This window comes from Cynara cardunculus (genome assembly GCF_001531365.2).
Source record: "Cynara cardunculus var. scolymus isolate 2C chromosome LG 10, CcrdV1, whole genome shotgun sequence".
In the NCBI taxonomy this organism is placed as follows: Eukaryota; Viridiplantae; Streptophyta; class Magnoliopsida; order Asterales; family Asteraceae; genus Cynara; species Cynara cardunculus.
Window position 1 is genome coordinate 19709856 of NC_037537.1, and position 15503 is coordinate 19725358.

The window sequence follows — 15503 nt, forward strand, 5'->3', positions numbered from 1 at the left end:
AACAGGACTCAACTTTCGATAAATTCAAAAATCATCCTTATAGTTTGCATCTTGTTTTGAAAATAGTACATAATCACTAACTTCGTTAAAAGTTGTCCGTTAAACGAGAAATTTTTTAGGGTTGTTTGACAATTGCTGAATGGTTTGGTGTAAAATGATTAAGTGATCAGAATGATTACGAGGCTCTCATGATATATGCAAAATGAAATATAATTGCTTGGTAATTGTTTACAACAAAACTAGGGCGCTGAATGGTTAAGGGAGGCCTATGATACAAAATCATTCAGAGGGTTTTAGAACCATTAAGAGACAAAAAAAAAATCGCCAAATAAGATTCGCCTCTTAACGATTCAGAGACTGCCCCTTAATGGAACCATTAAGAGGCAGCCTCTGAAACGTTAAGAAATGAATATTGTTTGGCAAAAAAAACGTCCGTCTTTTAATGGTTCTAAAATTCTCTAAATGATTTTGCATCCTGAGCCTCCCTTAACCATTCAGCGCCCTAATTTTATTGTAAACAATTACCAAATAATTATATTTCATTTTGCACTATATCATAAAAGTCTCTTAATCATTCTGCACGAAATCATTTAGCAACTATCAAAGAACCCCTTGGTCTTTCTAAACTTTCTACTAAACTTGAAGGATAAAAAGTGAAGTTTAGTACATTTTATAAAAGGACCAATTATTGGGTGGAAATAGATAGAAAAGTCAAAGTGTAAGCAGCTGTGGTTTCTCCTTCCTCACCGGCGAGTCTGCAGATCCAAGCCTCCCACCACACTCATATGTTTCCATATATAAAATCAACAACTGGATTAATTAATTATTTAGTATTATTATTAATTGCAATAAAAGAGTACGAATATATATTTTCAATGGCCTTTGCAATTAAAACTCAATTATTTTGTATTAAAATATATTATCTTAATCATTTTGATTACTTAATTATTTTGTATTAAATTATTCAACAACTGTCAAACAGTTCTTAACTAATTACAAATATCGAAAAGATAGATATGTATTAAATGAAAAGTATGGTTTTTCTTGAAATAACATCCAAAATAATTGATTCTTGTAAACGTTAGAGATAATAAATTTTATAACATTAAAAAAATCAAACATAACTATTTAAATGATTGGTGTCATGGGAGTTCGTGAATTTGCATGTGAGTTCCATGCCGACTTCCATATATCCAAGTCTCCTTCCCACGTGTTCTCTACCCCATCTTCATTTACACCACTCTATATATACACATGCAGATTTTGTATCTATATATATATATATACACACACATACATACACACATCTCTATCTCTATATACACAAAGTATCGGGGGTGCAGTGAGGGTTAACCCGAAAATTCATCGATCATTGCCATGGACAAGTATGAGGTGGTGAAGGATCTTGGCTCAGGTAATTTCGGGGTTGCAAGGCTCTTGAGGCATAAAGAAACCAAAGATCTCGTTGCCATGAAATACATCGAGCGCGGTACGAAGGTATATATATATACATATCGATCTTGTATGTATATTATTTACCAAAATCAAACAAACTCAGTATATCTCACGTAAAAGTAAAGTCTGGTGATTGGACGTAGACCCTAATTTGTTAACTGTTATTCTTGCTATTTGTCGGATTTTCTGATTATGGTTTTTGTGCTAAAATGACGAATGCAGATTGATGAAAATGTGGCAAGAGAAATTATAAACCATAGGTCGCTTCGTCATCCTAATATTATCCGATTCAAGGAGGTATGTGTATGTATATGTATTTGTGTATATATGTATATGTATAAGTACATGTTTGTGTGTATATAAGCAAATTCATGATTTTTGAAACATGGAGTTTGGTTCTTATATATTTTATTTAACTATAGTTGGTTTTTATAGCAAAAATTAGCATTGGTTTTGACTAACATATCGTTTATATATGTGGATGAAGGTGGTACTAACACCGACACATCTAGCAATCGTGATGGAATACGCTGCTGGCGGAGAGCTCTTTGATCGTATCTGTACTGCAGGTCGATTTAGTGAAGACGAGGTTACGTCTTTTCTTAGTTCGTTGTGTTTTCATTTTGTGTACTTAACAAGCACAAACATATACGTGGGTCAAGTCGCCGCACATGCACCCTCGCCGTGACCGTGTTCAGTAATCGTATATAATTTCAGTATAAAATCACATATGATTTGATATTTTATGTTGTTTTATTTTAACAATATATATATATATATATATATATATATATATATAATATTATGCTATTATTAAATATTTGTTAAACAATTTGACAGGCAAGATACTTCTTCCAACAACTGATCTCTGGGGTCTCCTTCTGTCACTCCATGGTAAATTCATTTTCTATTTTCTCATAAAAATATAATAACATATAAATCTATATTCAGCAGCTTGTCTTTACTTGATAAGCCATGAAGTCAACCGTTACAGTTCTTTAAAATCGAAACATCATATCTAACCCGCTATGCGGATCGACTAATCTTACACTTGTTTTGCTGCTAGTATATTTGCACTTGCTTATGGTTTTTTTTATTATGTGATATGTAGCAAATATGCCATCGAGATTTGAAGTTAGAAAATACTCTTTTAGATGGAAGCCGAGCACCTCGCCTCAAAATCTGCGACTTCGGTTATTCAAAGGTTATAATCTAGTTTTCCTACGATCCTTTCCCCTTTTTGTTGTTGAACTTATATGTATAATTTGTTTCTCAAGTAAATAAAGGCCACTATTACCTGTTCTATGTTGTTATAACAAATTTAACTGATTTATTGTGTACTGAAAACGAGAAAATGAAATAAATTTAACAGTGAGGCATGCCTGTTTACAGTGCAATAGGTAACATATTTATCCAAAATATGAACATGTTATTCATCATGAATGTGTGATTCATGATGAATAAAAACACCAATACTCATCATGCATGTGTTATTCATAATGAATATCCATCTTGAAGAGGGACACGTGGCGACATGTGGGCGGTTCCCGGGTTACTATTCCATTTTGGGTTTTTAACAGAACTTCCCTCGTAAAATGGCCATGAAGAAAGAGGGAATTACGACACGTGCTTCACAATTAGACTATATTAATATATTAAAACACGGTTATTTTACTTTTTTTTTAACAGTCGTCGCTTCTACATTCAAGACCTAAATCAACGGTTGGAACTCCAGCTTACATCGCTCCAGAAGTTCTTTCTCGTCGAGAATATGATGGCAAGGTGCAAACCATATATAATCTCTTTAATTACATCACTTCTTCATATCAAAAGTTGGTACATATTCACATAAAAAATCGAGCCGTATAAACCACAAGGGTGGTGCCTGATTGGTTTGAACTTGACTTCAAAGGTAAAAAGTACCAGGAGGTCCCAGGTTCAAATCCAAGGAAGAATAAAAATCCCCTTGTGGTCACAGAGGTTCAAATACAGTGACTTCGAATTATCTGCAAAACAGGTGGTCGCCCTGCGATTAGTCGACTCGCATAGCAGGTTGGATATCCAGGTTAATAAAAAAAAATATTGATTTTGTTTATTTTCCTTTCCATACTTTGTAGTTGGCCGATGTGTGGTCGTGTGGAGTGACACTATACGTTATGTTGGTGGGAGCATACCCTTTTGAAGATCCATCCGATCCTAAAAACTTCAGAAAAACTATATCTGTAAGTGCCATTATCGCTACAAAAACTTAAAAAACAACCATTTATATACATATACACACACACATATATAGGTGGAGGTTCAAACGAGAACACATTCATATTACGAGAATGCAAGATCAATTGTTGTTTGTCTTGCAGCGTATTATGTCCATTCAATACAAGATCCCAGACTACGTTCATATTTCTCAAGAATGCAAACAACTTCTCTCACGCATATTCGTTGCAAATCCTTCACGGGTATGAAATATTTGTTGTTTTTTTTCGAAATAAGCCAAAGAAATGAAGTTTTCTTAACGAATTAACTCGTACCTTTTTATGATCGAAACAATAGAGGATTACGATCAAGGAAATCAAGAATCACCCGTGGTTCTTAAAGAATTTACCAAGGGAGCTCATGGAATCGACTCAAAACAACTATTACCAAAAAGACAACCCGAGTTTTTCCCTTCAGAGCGTGGACGAGATCATGAAGATCGTGGCGGAGGCGAGAAACCCTCCGCCATCGTCGAAATCAGTCGGGTATTTCGGGTGGGGAGCAGAGGAAGAAGATGAAGAGAAAGAGGAAGAAGTTGATGAAGAAGAAGTAGAAGAAGAAGAAGAAGATGAATATGAAAAGAGGGTAAAAGAGGTTCATGCAAGTGGTGAATTCAATATCATTTAAGCATATATTTCATATGATGTATTGCATTATGATTTTAACCAAAGTATGTATCTTTGTTTTTTTCTTGTAAGATTAATATTAATTATGACATTTCAAAAATCATATATATGATGTTTATTTCTGTATTTAGAGATTCTGGTTTTCGATTGCTTGGATTCCACTGAAAGTCGTGTATCACTTTCAGAGTGAAGTATTTCGATGGTACAATCAAAATTTCAATCGGATAAAAATTTGTGGTTTTCCAGAACAGAGATTTTTTCGTGTTATGAAATCTGTGTGTACCGAAAATCAAATGACCAAATCGTAGTTTTTCCCTCAAACGGTCGAAAACTGCCATAAGGTAGTTAAAAAACCGGGTTTAAAATTTCAAATTTGGATTTTTTATGCATTTTTCACGAAGCAGTATTACCCGAATAAAAAGTTCCCAAGCTCGACCCCAGCCAGGGGCTCTGCCCCTTGGACCCCACAGCGCCCCTGGACTCCCTTCGTTTAGGGGTTTCGCCCCTAAATCAAAATAAACCCAAACAAATGTGCATTCTGCACCTTCCTTACTTGTTCGATACTTATCATGATTACATTGGTAAAAAAATTAATCTCATTACACTTAAATGATATTAGTGATACAAATCACCAACATATGCAACATGTTGGTGAATCTTTAAAACCAAAGAATGGATCTAGTGAGCATAGACGTTTCAATTTTTTTGGAGGCCCTATTGCATCCAAAATTTTTGTTGGCATTGTATAAGAAATAACAGTATGCATATATGTTAAGCACAAAAGGTTTTTTTTTTTTTAAAGTAATAAAAAGACAAAATTACCCTTAAATATATAGGGCAGTATATATAGATGATGTTAGAATGCAGAAAATGACATGCTTTAAAATAAAATGGAAATTAATTGTATCCCAAAAAGAAAAATGAAAATAACGACTTTTGAACACCAATAATTGACCTGGAACAATTATTATAAAAGAACAAAGAAGATAAAATATCTAAAAAGATTCCATCCTTTCTCCTCATTTTGCAATGTATACTTTATTTTCAAATGCAAAATAATAATTAAATTATCTATACTATATTATAAAGCATTTCATAAAAACTCTTAAAAATAATCTTTTATGTATGAAGTACTGTTTATTGATTCATATGACTTAAAATTCAAGATTACAAATAATTTTGCATAAATACAACATATTAAAGCTTCATTTTTAAATTCGTGTAATTAACTGCAGATAAACATAATTAAATACAGAATAAACATCTCATTTTAAATATAAAATCGTATTATATCTATAGAGTGAAATAATAAAAACTAAACATTAAAATAAAGATTTATTTCGCTGCATTACACAAATATTCTTTTAGTTATACATAAATATTGTTTGCACAAATTTAATTCATAAAAGTCAACACAAATTTATTTATGAGTTATTACATCAAATCACTATATATATATATATATATATATATATATATATATATATATATATTTATTTATTAACCTCAATATCTAATTCACTATGTGAGACCATTAATCTTAGTAATCACTTATTTTACGGATAGCTCAGAGTCATCATATTTGAACCTTCGTGGTCATGGAAGAATTTTTATTTCTCTTTAAATTTGAACCTAAAATCTTTAGATACTTTTAACTTTTGAAACCCAGGTTTAAATCGATAGGACAACATCCTTATGGTTTAAAAAATGAAAATATTTATAGGTAATAACATCTCCCTATTTATTTTAAGGTGGCGTTTGTTTTTTAAGAGGTGCTGAAGTCTGAAGTCTGAATTCACTTCTGAATTTTAAGAGGTGGTGCTGAAGTCTGAAATCTGAATCAGTCAGACTGTTTGTTTTTACGTCTGAAATCTGAAATCTGAATCAATAAGACTGTTTGTTTTTGTAAACTGACAAACTTCTGAAGTCTGAAATCTGAATCAATTCATTTCAATTAAATTTAACTGAAATATCCAATCATTTAAACCATTTGTAAACTACCATATACTTTTAACACATTCAAAAATACGTCAATTGGTTCAAAACACAATAGAAAACACGAATAAAGTCTCATAACAACTAGAATCAATATTCATTTTGTAATTGTGTCGCAATTTCTTCTCTTAAACTAGAATCAATATTCATTTTGTTTTCCGTCTGCAGCACGACCAATCAGCAGCTGCTTTGCTGCTTTTCTTCCGTCTGTAGCACGACCAATCAGCAGCTGCTTTGCTGCTTTTCTTTCGTCTGCTGCACGAGTAAACAGCAGCTACTCGCTGCCTGATCTCCCGCTGCTGCACGAGCAAAACAGCAGCTACTCGCTRCTTGATCTTCCGCTGCTGCACAAGCCAAAACAGCAGCTCGTTCCCGTCTGATGTGCGACCAAACGGCAGCTGCCAAACAACAACCGTTCCCGTCCGATGCGCGACCAAACAGCAGCTGTTTGCTACTTCTTTTCCGTCGACCAACGACCCAACAGCAGCCGATGCATCTGTCTTCAACCAGCATCTACCGACTGCTTCTTCGTGAGCCAAACAGTCCCTCTGCGCGCGGCCAAACAGCATAAACAGCAGCTGTTGTTGTTGGGTTTGAAATCAAATAACATACAATAACTACAGCAGCTAAAACCCCATCAAATTCTTGCCCACATTGCCAAAACCCCTTATTATGATTTCCAACACGCAAAACTWCTCAACAAAAACACATAAGRAAACATGATCAAGAAAATTTGCCAAAACCCCATATAAAGAATCTTAAGAAAAGGTAAAAACCGACCTCACCCATTAAACAAATATGTCTAAAGAACCTCAACATTTTCTGGATCAAATTCTAGAAAACATACAAATTGCTCAAGATCATTAGAGTTTTCAAAAATCATATCATTTGCCACTTCAGTTTTCCAAATCAACACCCATTTCACATTCATAAACATCTAGGTGTCCCATTAAAGTATGTATAAATTGCATAACTATCAAGTAATAAAGCATACCCATCAATCAAAAACCCTTACTAGCAATCAAGAAACAGCAAATGGAAGTGCAAAAGTACCTTATTAGGGATTCAAACTCCAATCAAACAGACAACGGTAGAAAACGTATTTTAGTTAATATAAAATTATGTATTTTAATGTGATAATGATAAATATTAAAAATATTAAGTCAAAAAATATTCAATATTGGGCTTATTTCGAAGGTATTGACGCGACGATTATAATGGTGTAACTTGTTAAAATTAAAACGTATTTTTTAAACATATTTTAATTGATATACGAAATTCTATGTTAATTTGATCAGGGTATAAAATGAAAAATTTAAAAGGAAAGGATATAAAGTAAATTAATTAACTAATTTTAGGGGTAAAAAATGTAAATTTAAATTTTTTAAAATAAAAAAAAATGCATGTGAGTGAATGAGTGTATGAATTCAAGAATGTGACACGAAGGGGGGAGGGGGACAAATGACAGGGGTAGAAAGGTGTACAGGGGGTATGAATATCAACCCCCTGTTTTAATTAGTAATATAACTCCAACCACATTCAAAAACAGATGTTGACTTGGACTTTCACTGTCTATAAACATTTCTTATAGAAAGGTGTACAGGGGGTATGAATATCAACCCCCTGTTTTAATTAGTAATATAACTCCATCCACATTCAAAAACAGATGTTGACTTGGACTTTCACTGTCTATAAACATTTCTTATTAGTCTTCATACAATCATGACTCCCATCCATAATCCATCTCCCAAATCATTCATCATGTTTGTTCCTTCTTCATCAGCTCCTGATCATAAATTCGATGTATTTTTAAGTTTTAGAGGTTTCGACACTCGTCTTAATTTCACTGATCACCTTCGTAAGGCGCTCACCGGTGCTAAAATCACTGCCTTTTACGATGATCACGAGATTGAAACCGGAGAAGATCTGAAACCGGAATTGGAGAATGCAATCAAAGCATCAAGGGCTTCTATTACCGTCTTGTCTAAGAATTATGCCTCTTCCACATGGTGTCTTGATGAACTGGTATTGATCCTCGAACAACCCTCCGACCATATTATTGTCCCCATCTTCTATCACGTCGAGCCCACCGACGTCAAGAAGCAACAAAGCAGTTTTGGAGATGCAATGACAAAGCATAGACAGAGGATGGAGGCTGAGACAAATGCAGAGAAAAAAAGTCAGTTGGGTCAAAAACTGGATCTATGGAGTGCAGCACTTACAAGAATTGGGAATTTGAAAGGACACAATGCAAAGGGCCGGTAACTAGTTTCTTACTTATGCTTATGCAATTCAATATGTTTGTTTTTGATTTTCAAGTTTGAAGCTAATTTTCAATTATGTGATCTCATAAATAAATCCATTTAGATAGATTACTATTGCTAGCAGAAAAAAGTAGAACACAGATTCTGATCTGTGTTCACCAAGTTCAAAACATCTGTGAGCAATGACAATCCTACTAACATCAAGTTTAATGGTCTTGTTGAAACAAGCTGAAAGTTGTGGGTCATCTGAAAATTTTGTATGCATTGGTAGCTCCGGTCTTATTATCCATTAAAATTAAGACGTGACATACGAAATATTTGTGTGGTATATGATTTTATCGTATAAGTAGTTATAGCAAAATTACATGCTTCATCTATCGTATAACCGCAACAGTATTATTCCGTGACAAAAAATAGCAACTTTTTTACACCGACCGAAAATGCAAGAAAGAATTATTTATTTGCAAATTGACATATTTTTAGATATTATGGCTGGAATTGATTTTGGTTGAACAAGGGGAAGTTTAAATGTGTGAGTGTGACTAATAGAAAAGTTATCTACATGCATTATATAATATTGAAACAAAATTAAAAATGATAGCAAAATATGATGTATTTGATATTGATGTAATTTTCAGGCTAGAGACGGAGTTGCTTGAAGAAATTGTGTCCAACATCCATCGTAGATTAGGTGTTCCCTTAAGTATTGCTCCCCCAGTCCTTATCGGCATGAAAAGTTACATTAAGTTCATTAGTTTATGGTTGAAAAATGGATCTTCTGATACTGTTGACATCCTCACAATTTTAGGCATGGGTGGAATTGGGAAGACATCTTTAGCCAAAAATGTCTATGGGTTACATTGTCGTATGTTCCAGAGAAGCAGCTTTATTGAAGATATTGGTAAGAGTGACCAACGCACCATCTTGCTTGATTTACGAAAAAGACTTGGGGGTGAAAATACAAGAGCAACTTCAATTCAAGTTCAATATGATTTTGTAAACGTCTCTAGGATTGAGAATGTAATAGCCCAAAAGAAGGTGTTTCTGGTTCTTGATGGTATTGACAGAGTTGATCAGTTGGATATGTTGATTGGAAACACACGTTTTCATCCGGGAAGTAAAATCATAATAACGACTAATGATGCATCTTTAACGCCTAAGTGTGCATTATTCAAAGAGGAACCTAAACCCAAGCATGTACAGCTCTTGCTCAGAGGCTTAGATAAGATTGAATCGCTAGAGCTTCTAAGTTCTCAGGCATTCATGTGCAAAAATCCCAAGGAAGGTTATGAAGAGGTGTCGAATAAACTTGTGGAGTATTGTGAAGGGCTTCCATTGGCTCTTAAAGTTTTGGGCAAGTCTTTATGTAACCGAACTGTAGCTCAATGGGAGGATTTCATACAAGTGCTGCAGAATGAAATTAGTTCTCATATAAAAGATAACTTGCAAAGGAGCTTTGACACACTGCCATTTAACAATGATAAGGAACTATTTAAGCATATTGCTTGCTTTTTTGTTGGAAAAGATAGAGAATCAACTGAAACAATACTAAAGGCATGTAAGATTCCTACAGTAGCCGGGATCAAGAATCTCATTGATAGATGTCTTCTCAGGATTGAAGGGGATAACAAGTTGATGATGCATCAATTGCTTCAAAAAATGGGAAGAGATGTAGTACGTCATGAATCACTTAAGAAGCCATGGAAACGTAGTCTCTTATGGTGTAATGAAGAATCATTCAAAGTTTTGAAATATAAAAAGGTAAGTTTCCTTGTATGCTTGTTAGCAAATACGCATGTTCCAAGTATTTTGTATCATCTATCTACATTTATATAACATTTTAACTTTTTTTCCCCATTCCTCTGCTCTTAGGGTAAGGGAAATCTTCTAGGCCTTGCGCTTGATGTGAGAATGCTTGAGAAAAAGTTACATTCATCAAGTGAGTTGCATACAGAAGCATTGAGGAAGATGGATAATCTAATGCTTCTACAACTCGATTATGTGCAACTCAATGGGTCCTATAAAAACTTTCCAGAAGAATTACGATGGTTGTGTATGCATAGGTTTCCATTACAGTCTATACCTTTAGACTTACCCATGGAGAATTTGGTTGCTCTTGACATGTCTTATAGCAATTTTGAATCTTTTGGCATGTCTTTTAGTAACCCGCATCAACTTGAGAATAGGCCAAGGGTAAGAAATTTGAAGTGCCAACTTCCATTTTTATTATTCTTCCATGTTCGGTTAATGCGATTCGCTAATTATTTTACCTTATCTCCATTTACAACAGTTAACTGAGTCATGCTCAAAAGGTGGTAAACAATTGCTCGGATCATTGAAGATTCTTGATCTAAGTTTCTGTGAACAACTTCGTACTCTGGGTGGCTTTCTTGAATTCCCTGCCCTTGAGAGATTAATACTTGTAAAATGCAAAGAATTGACTGAGGTTTGTGGAACAATTGAGAACTGTGTTAAACTTGTTCTTATTGATTTGAGTTACTGCAATATGCTTAAAAAGCTTCCAAGGGCTGTGGTTAAGTTAAAGAAGGTCGAAACACTATTACTAGATGGTTGCAATCTCGGAGAATTTCCAATCGATATGAATTTACCAGAAATGGTCATACCTAGAGATTTCAGGTCCTTTGTGGTTTCTTTATCGAGTTCATTAGCTTGCTTGTCACTTAAAAACAATAATTTGTGCAATGAATCCTTTCCAATGGATTTTAGTAGCCTATCCATGTTGAAGGAGTTATATTTAGATGGCAATTCAATCATGTCCCTGCCCAACTGTGTGAGAAGCCTCCCAAGGCTTGAGAAACTTAGCATGGAAAAGTGTCTTATGCTGAAGACATTCGAGCAATATCCTCCATGTACACTAAAAGAATTGAAATTTGATAGATGTCATTCATTACAGAAAATTGTATTTGATAAAGAGATGTCCCCACTCACGTTTAGTATGAATCCATGCTGTACATCAGATTCACGTGATGTGATTGAAGGAATGTTGAAAGTCGACGCTATGAAGCTTGTTCCGAAAGAGGTAGTATGTGGTTTGGGCTGGACTAATTTAGAGTCCGTAAACGAACAACAGGTATGGACTTGCCATCTAAAGACTCACAAATTTGAAGTCCAAATTTCCTGTAATTAACTATCTATGTACATATAATTCATGCTGATTATGCTTGTATTTGGCAGATGGTTTATGAATTTGGGATCTTCAGCACAATTTATGGGGGGGAGGAGCTTCCAAATTGGATTAGTGATCACATAAGCGAGGAGTCATCAATATCGTTTAACATCCCATCATCTTCTCACAAGCTTAGAGGATTGAATTTCTGCTATGTGTTTATGGCTCGACTTCCCTATTACCTTTATCTGCCAAGAATCATAATTAGTAATAAAACGAAGAACCACACGTGGATATACCACCGTTATAGTTACCATGTTATGCCCCATGCAGAGTGTGAAATACTTTTGAGCCATTGGATGTTTGGGAAGAATGAGATGGAAGATGGTGACCAAATCATGATTACCATATCAAAGGGGGATGTAAATGGTATAAGGAAGTGTGGTGTGAGTCTCGTCTATGATGATGATCAGGTAAAAATGGAAGAAGAAGATCCGTTGAGTGATTACAAGTTGTGGAATCATATTATTGGTGGCAATCTCTCTCCTTTTCAAACTACTCCAGGAGAATACATCCTAGACGTCAGACGCTTTTTCTGTGGAACTGGTTTTCAGGATGTTAACATTATGAAGGTAAAAGTTATATTCATTCATTCTATTATGCATCATTACCTGCACTTGGATATTTTCAGAAGGAGAATCCTTAGATAACATCCATAAGTTGTTAAAACAACAATGTGAACCATAAGGGTGGTGCCTGATTGGTTTGAGCTTGGCTCCAAAGGTCAAAAGTGCTTGGAGGTCCCATGTTTAAATTCAAGGATGAATAAAAATCCCTTGTGGCTATGGAAGTTCAAATGCAATGACTCTAGGCTATCCGCAAAACAAGTGGTTGCCCTGGATTAGTCGGCTCGCATAGCGGATTAGATATTCACTGCGGATGCAAACAAGGGTCATTGGGGTCCTGGGCCCCAACAATTTTTTTTTACAAAGCCCAATTTTTTTTAACTTGTAATTTTTAATTTATTTCATTTGGGCACTCACAGAGTCACAGCAGTAAGCAGTTCAGGACTTCACATTTCATTTCACAATCACAGTTCTGGAAGAGACGAAGGACGCAGTAGCACCGAAGCAGGGAAGAAGACACGAACGAGGACGAGTGGACGACCCTGTTCTCCTGTGCTGTTCATCGCTGGCTCGCTGCGAGTCTGCGACCAGAGTGCAGAGTACCAGACGGCCGACGCCGACGGTCCAGACGACGGACTGAGACGAGACGACCAGCAGGCTGCGCTGCCTGTGCGCGACTTAGGTTTTTGATTCGGCCTTCGGGTAAAAATTCTAATTCCAGTCTTTAATTTTGATTGCTTATTGATGATTTGGTAAATGGTAAATGCTTTAGATTAGGTTAATTTTGTAGGTGGTTGTTTGCTTATTGGTGATTTGGTAAATGCTTTAGATTAGGTTAATTTTGTAGGCAATTTTGTAGACAAATCAAATGGAAATGTCAAATGATAGCTTAATTTTGTAGGCAATTTTGTAGGCAAATTAAATGGAAATGTCAAATGTTAGGTTAATTTTGCAAATAGAAATGTTAGGTTAATTTTGCAATTTTGTGGGAAAATGGAAATGTTAGGTTAATTTTGCAAATGGAAATGTTAGGTTAATTTTGTAGGAAAATAGAAATGTTAGACAAATGGAAATGTTAGGTTAATTTTCCAATTTTGTGTTGAAAAGCAGTATGCAAGACAATTAAAGATCCAAGTGTTATTTGTGAATTATATGATCAGGCAGATGGAATAATTCCTAGTTGATAGGTCTCCTTGGGTGCTCATCTTAAGAAGAGTACTAAAAGATTAAAACATAAGCCTTAGAAGTTACTTTCCACCACTTCATTGCATTTCAGTAAGCAGGATAGTCAGTACCACACATGAAAAGGTAAATATACAAGTCATATTCACTCAACAAATACAAATTGTAGGGTCAATGTCTGGCTTACTTCAACCACATCAGTTATCTTTATTTGGTTAACCGAACAGTTTAAGCTGAAAATGAAAACCCGAAATCTTTTTTGGTTCGGACGAATTGTTCGGTTTCAAAAAAATTTCGACTCTCCTAAGTGTGCCCCCAACCATAATAGTTTCTAGATCCGCCACTGATATTCAGGTTAATAAAAAAATGTGCTGCTTCTACCTTCATGCACCTAGATGGGAATTATAGTTAATGCATTACTTTTTTTTATTAGAATACGGAGTTAAGCTTACAGGTTTCGCCAACGGAAGTTGAAACTTTAGAGGTTTCTCCAACGGAAGCTCAAAGTTTAGAGGTTTCTCGGATGGAAGTTGAGCGTAGTTTGTGGCATGGTTGCATTTGTTGTGTAACCCTTTGATGTACAGGTTCCTTCTCTCATTACATGAATAAAATCCACAAACAACCAAAATTGTTTTAATTGATCAAAGTTTGTTAAAACAGTGAATATTTCTCAAAAGCTTATAGTGGATATGTGATGCTTATCACGTATGATTCTGTCATGGGAGCTAATATGAAGCGTGGTATGGAATATGGATCATCTGATGCTTGCTTTTCTTCATACACATGTTTTTGCAAGATCATTTGAACCTTCGATGTGGTTTAACATGTTGCTCCTGATGTATGCAGGGGAATCAAAGAACGTTCAACGCTCACTTCCTTGCTGGTCTCCTTCAAAGCACAACATATTCCCCATTTGTTCGATTCCAAAATTACCAAAAGAACTTTGCTGGGAAATCGTAACAGTTTCTTCTCCATGATTTCTTGTTACTAAATTTTAGAAACAAACCATGAGTTACAAGTGTTGGAACTAGGAAGGATTGTATCAGCTAGCAGGTATGAACTTGTTGCATTTGTTGCAGATAGTCAATGTAAATGGATTAGTGGATTTGCAGGTACTCTGCTATTATATATGCTAACAGAAAATAGAATAGCATTTGGTTTGCAAACAACAGAAGAACACAACTCTCACCCAAATTGACTCCAACATAAAACCAACTTAGAAGACCTTTCCCCTTGTTTTTACTGCAGTTGTCTTGGTCTTGATCTGTTAGATTACATGGAACCCGAGATTACTTTTCCATCATATACATAAGAGAAATTGTCCAAGTCTGTCCCTCCAATTCAGTGGCGGACCTAGGAATTTCTTTGTGCGGGTGCATCTTTAAGATGGGTCAAGGATCCGTAAAGTCGCGGTTTGACCTGGGGGAAAGTCAATGCGGTTTGACTCAGGAAAAAGTCAATTGCTTAGAAGTTAAGGAACAAAATACATTTTTTCAAATAAAATTGATCAAAGATCATATATATATATATATAGGGGTTTAATCAAATGAGAACTAAATTGTTTGTGGTAACTGTGAGAACCAATCTCAGCCACATATTATAATAATCAATGGGTAAGATTAAAAGGAATCTTAATTAATGTATTTCTATAAATAAATTACTGTCATTTAATGACAATATATGAACAAGGGCAAGATGGTCATTTTGTACGTTAATATTCTTGTTCAATTGGAATCCAAATATAGTGAAGATACTTTCCTGTATTTGAGACGGAGACGATTGCCTTAAGCCCTAAAGTAATCTCAATTTGTGCTACATTGTGGTACATTTAGTGTTGATCATAATCTGTTGGAAAATGRTGTGATACATTGTGATAACATTTAGCMTTTGTAATAATATTTGACTGGACATTGTGATAATCAATTCGTGCTACATTGTGGTAACAGCACATCTGCTATATAAAATCTGCAGA

The 15503-nt window shown here is 34.9% G+C and overlaps 2 protein-coding genes across 2 annotated transcripts; both read left to right on the forward strand.

Annotated features, from left to right (window-relative positions):
• Nucleotides 1-1350: 1350 nt before the first annotated feature.
• Nucleotides 1351-4375, forward strand: LOC112518987 (serine/threonine-protein kinase SAPK7-like). The gene is made up of 9 exons (XM_025126837.1): nt 1351-1497; nt 1678-1752; nt 1943-2044; nt 2296-2349; nt 2567-2659; nt 3145-3237; nt 3573-3677; nt 3816-3914; nt 4009-4375. The coding sequence occupies exons 1-9, from the start codon at nt 1378-1380 to the stop codon at nt 4336-4338; spliced, it is 1071 nt and encodes a 356-aa protein (XP_024982605.1). The 5' UTR covers nt 1351-1377; the 3' UTR covers nt 4339-4375.
• A 3679-nt stretch (nt 4376-8054) lies between these two features.
• On the forward strand, nt 8055-14644 carry LOC112520090 (disease resistance protein RML1B-like). Its single transcript, XM_025128392.1, has 6 exons — nt 8055-8593; nt 9235-10357; nt 10469-10789; nt 10887-11687; nt 11792-12355; nt 14378-14644. Exons 1-6 carry the CDS (start codon nt 8055-8057, stop codon nt 14489-14491), a joined length of 3462 nt encoding a protein of 1153 aa, XP_024984160.1. The 3' UTR covers nt 14492-14644.
• Nucleotides 14645-15503: the final 859 nt, after the last annotated feature.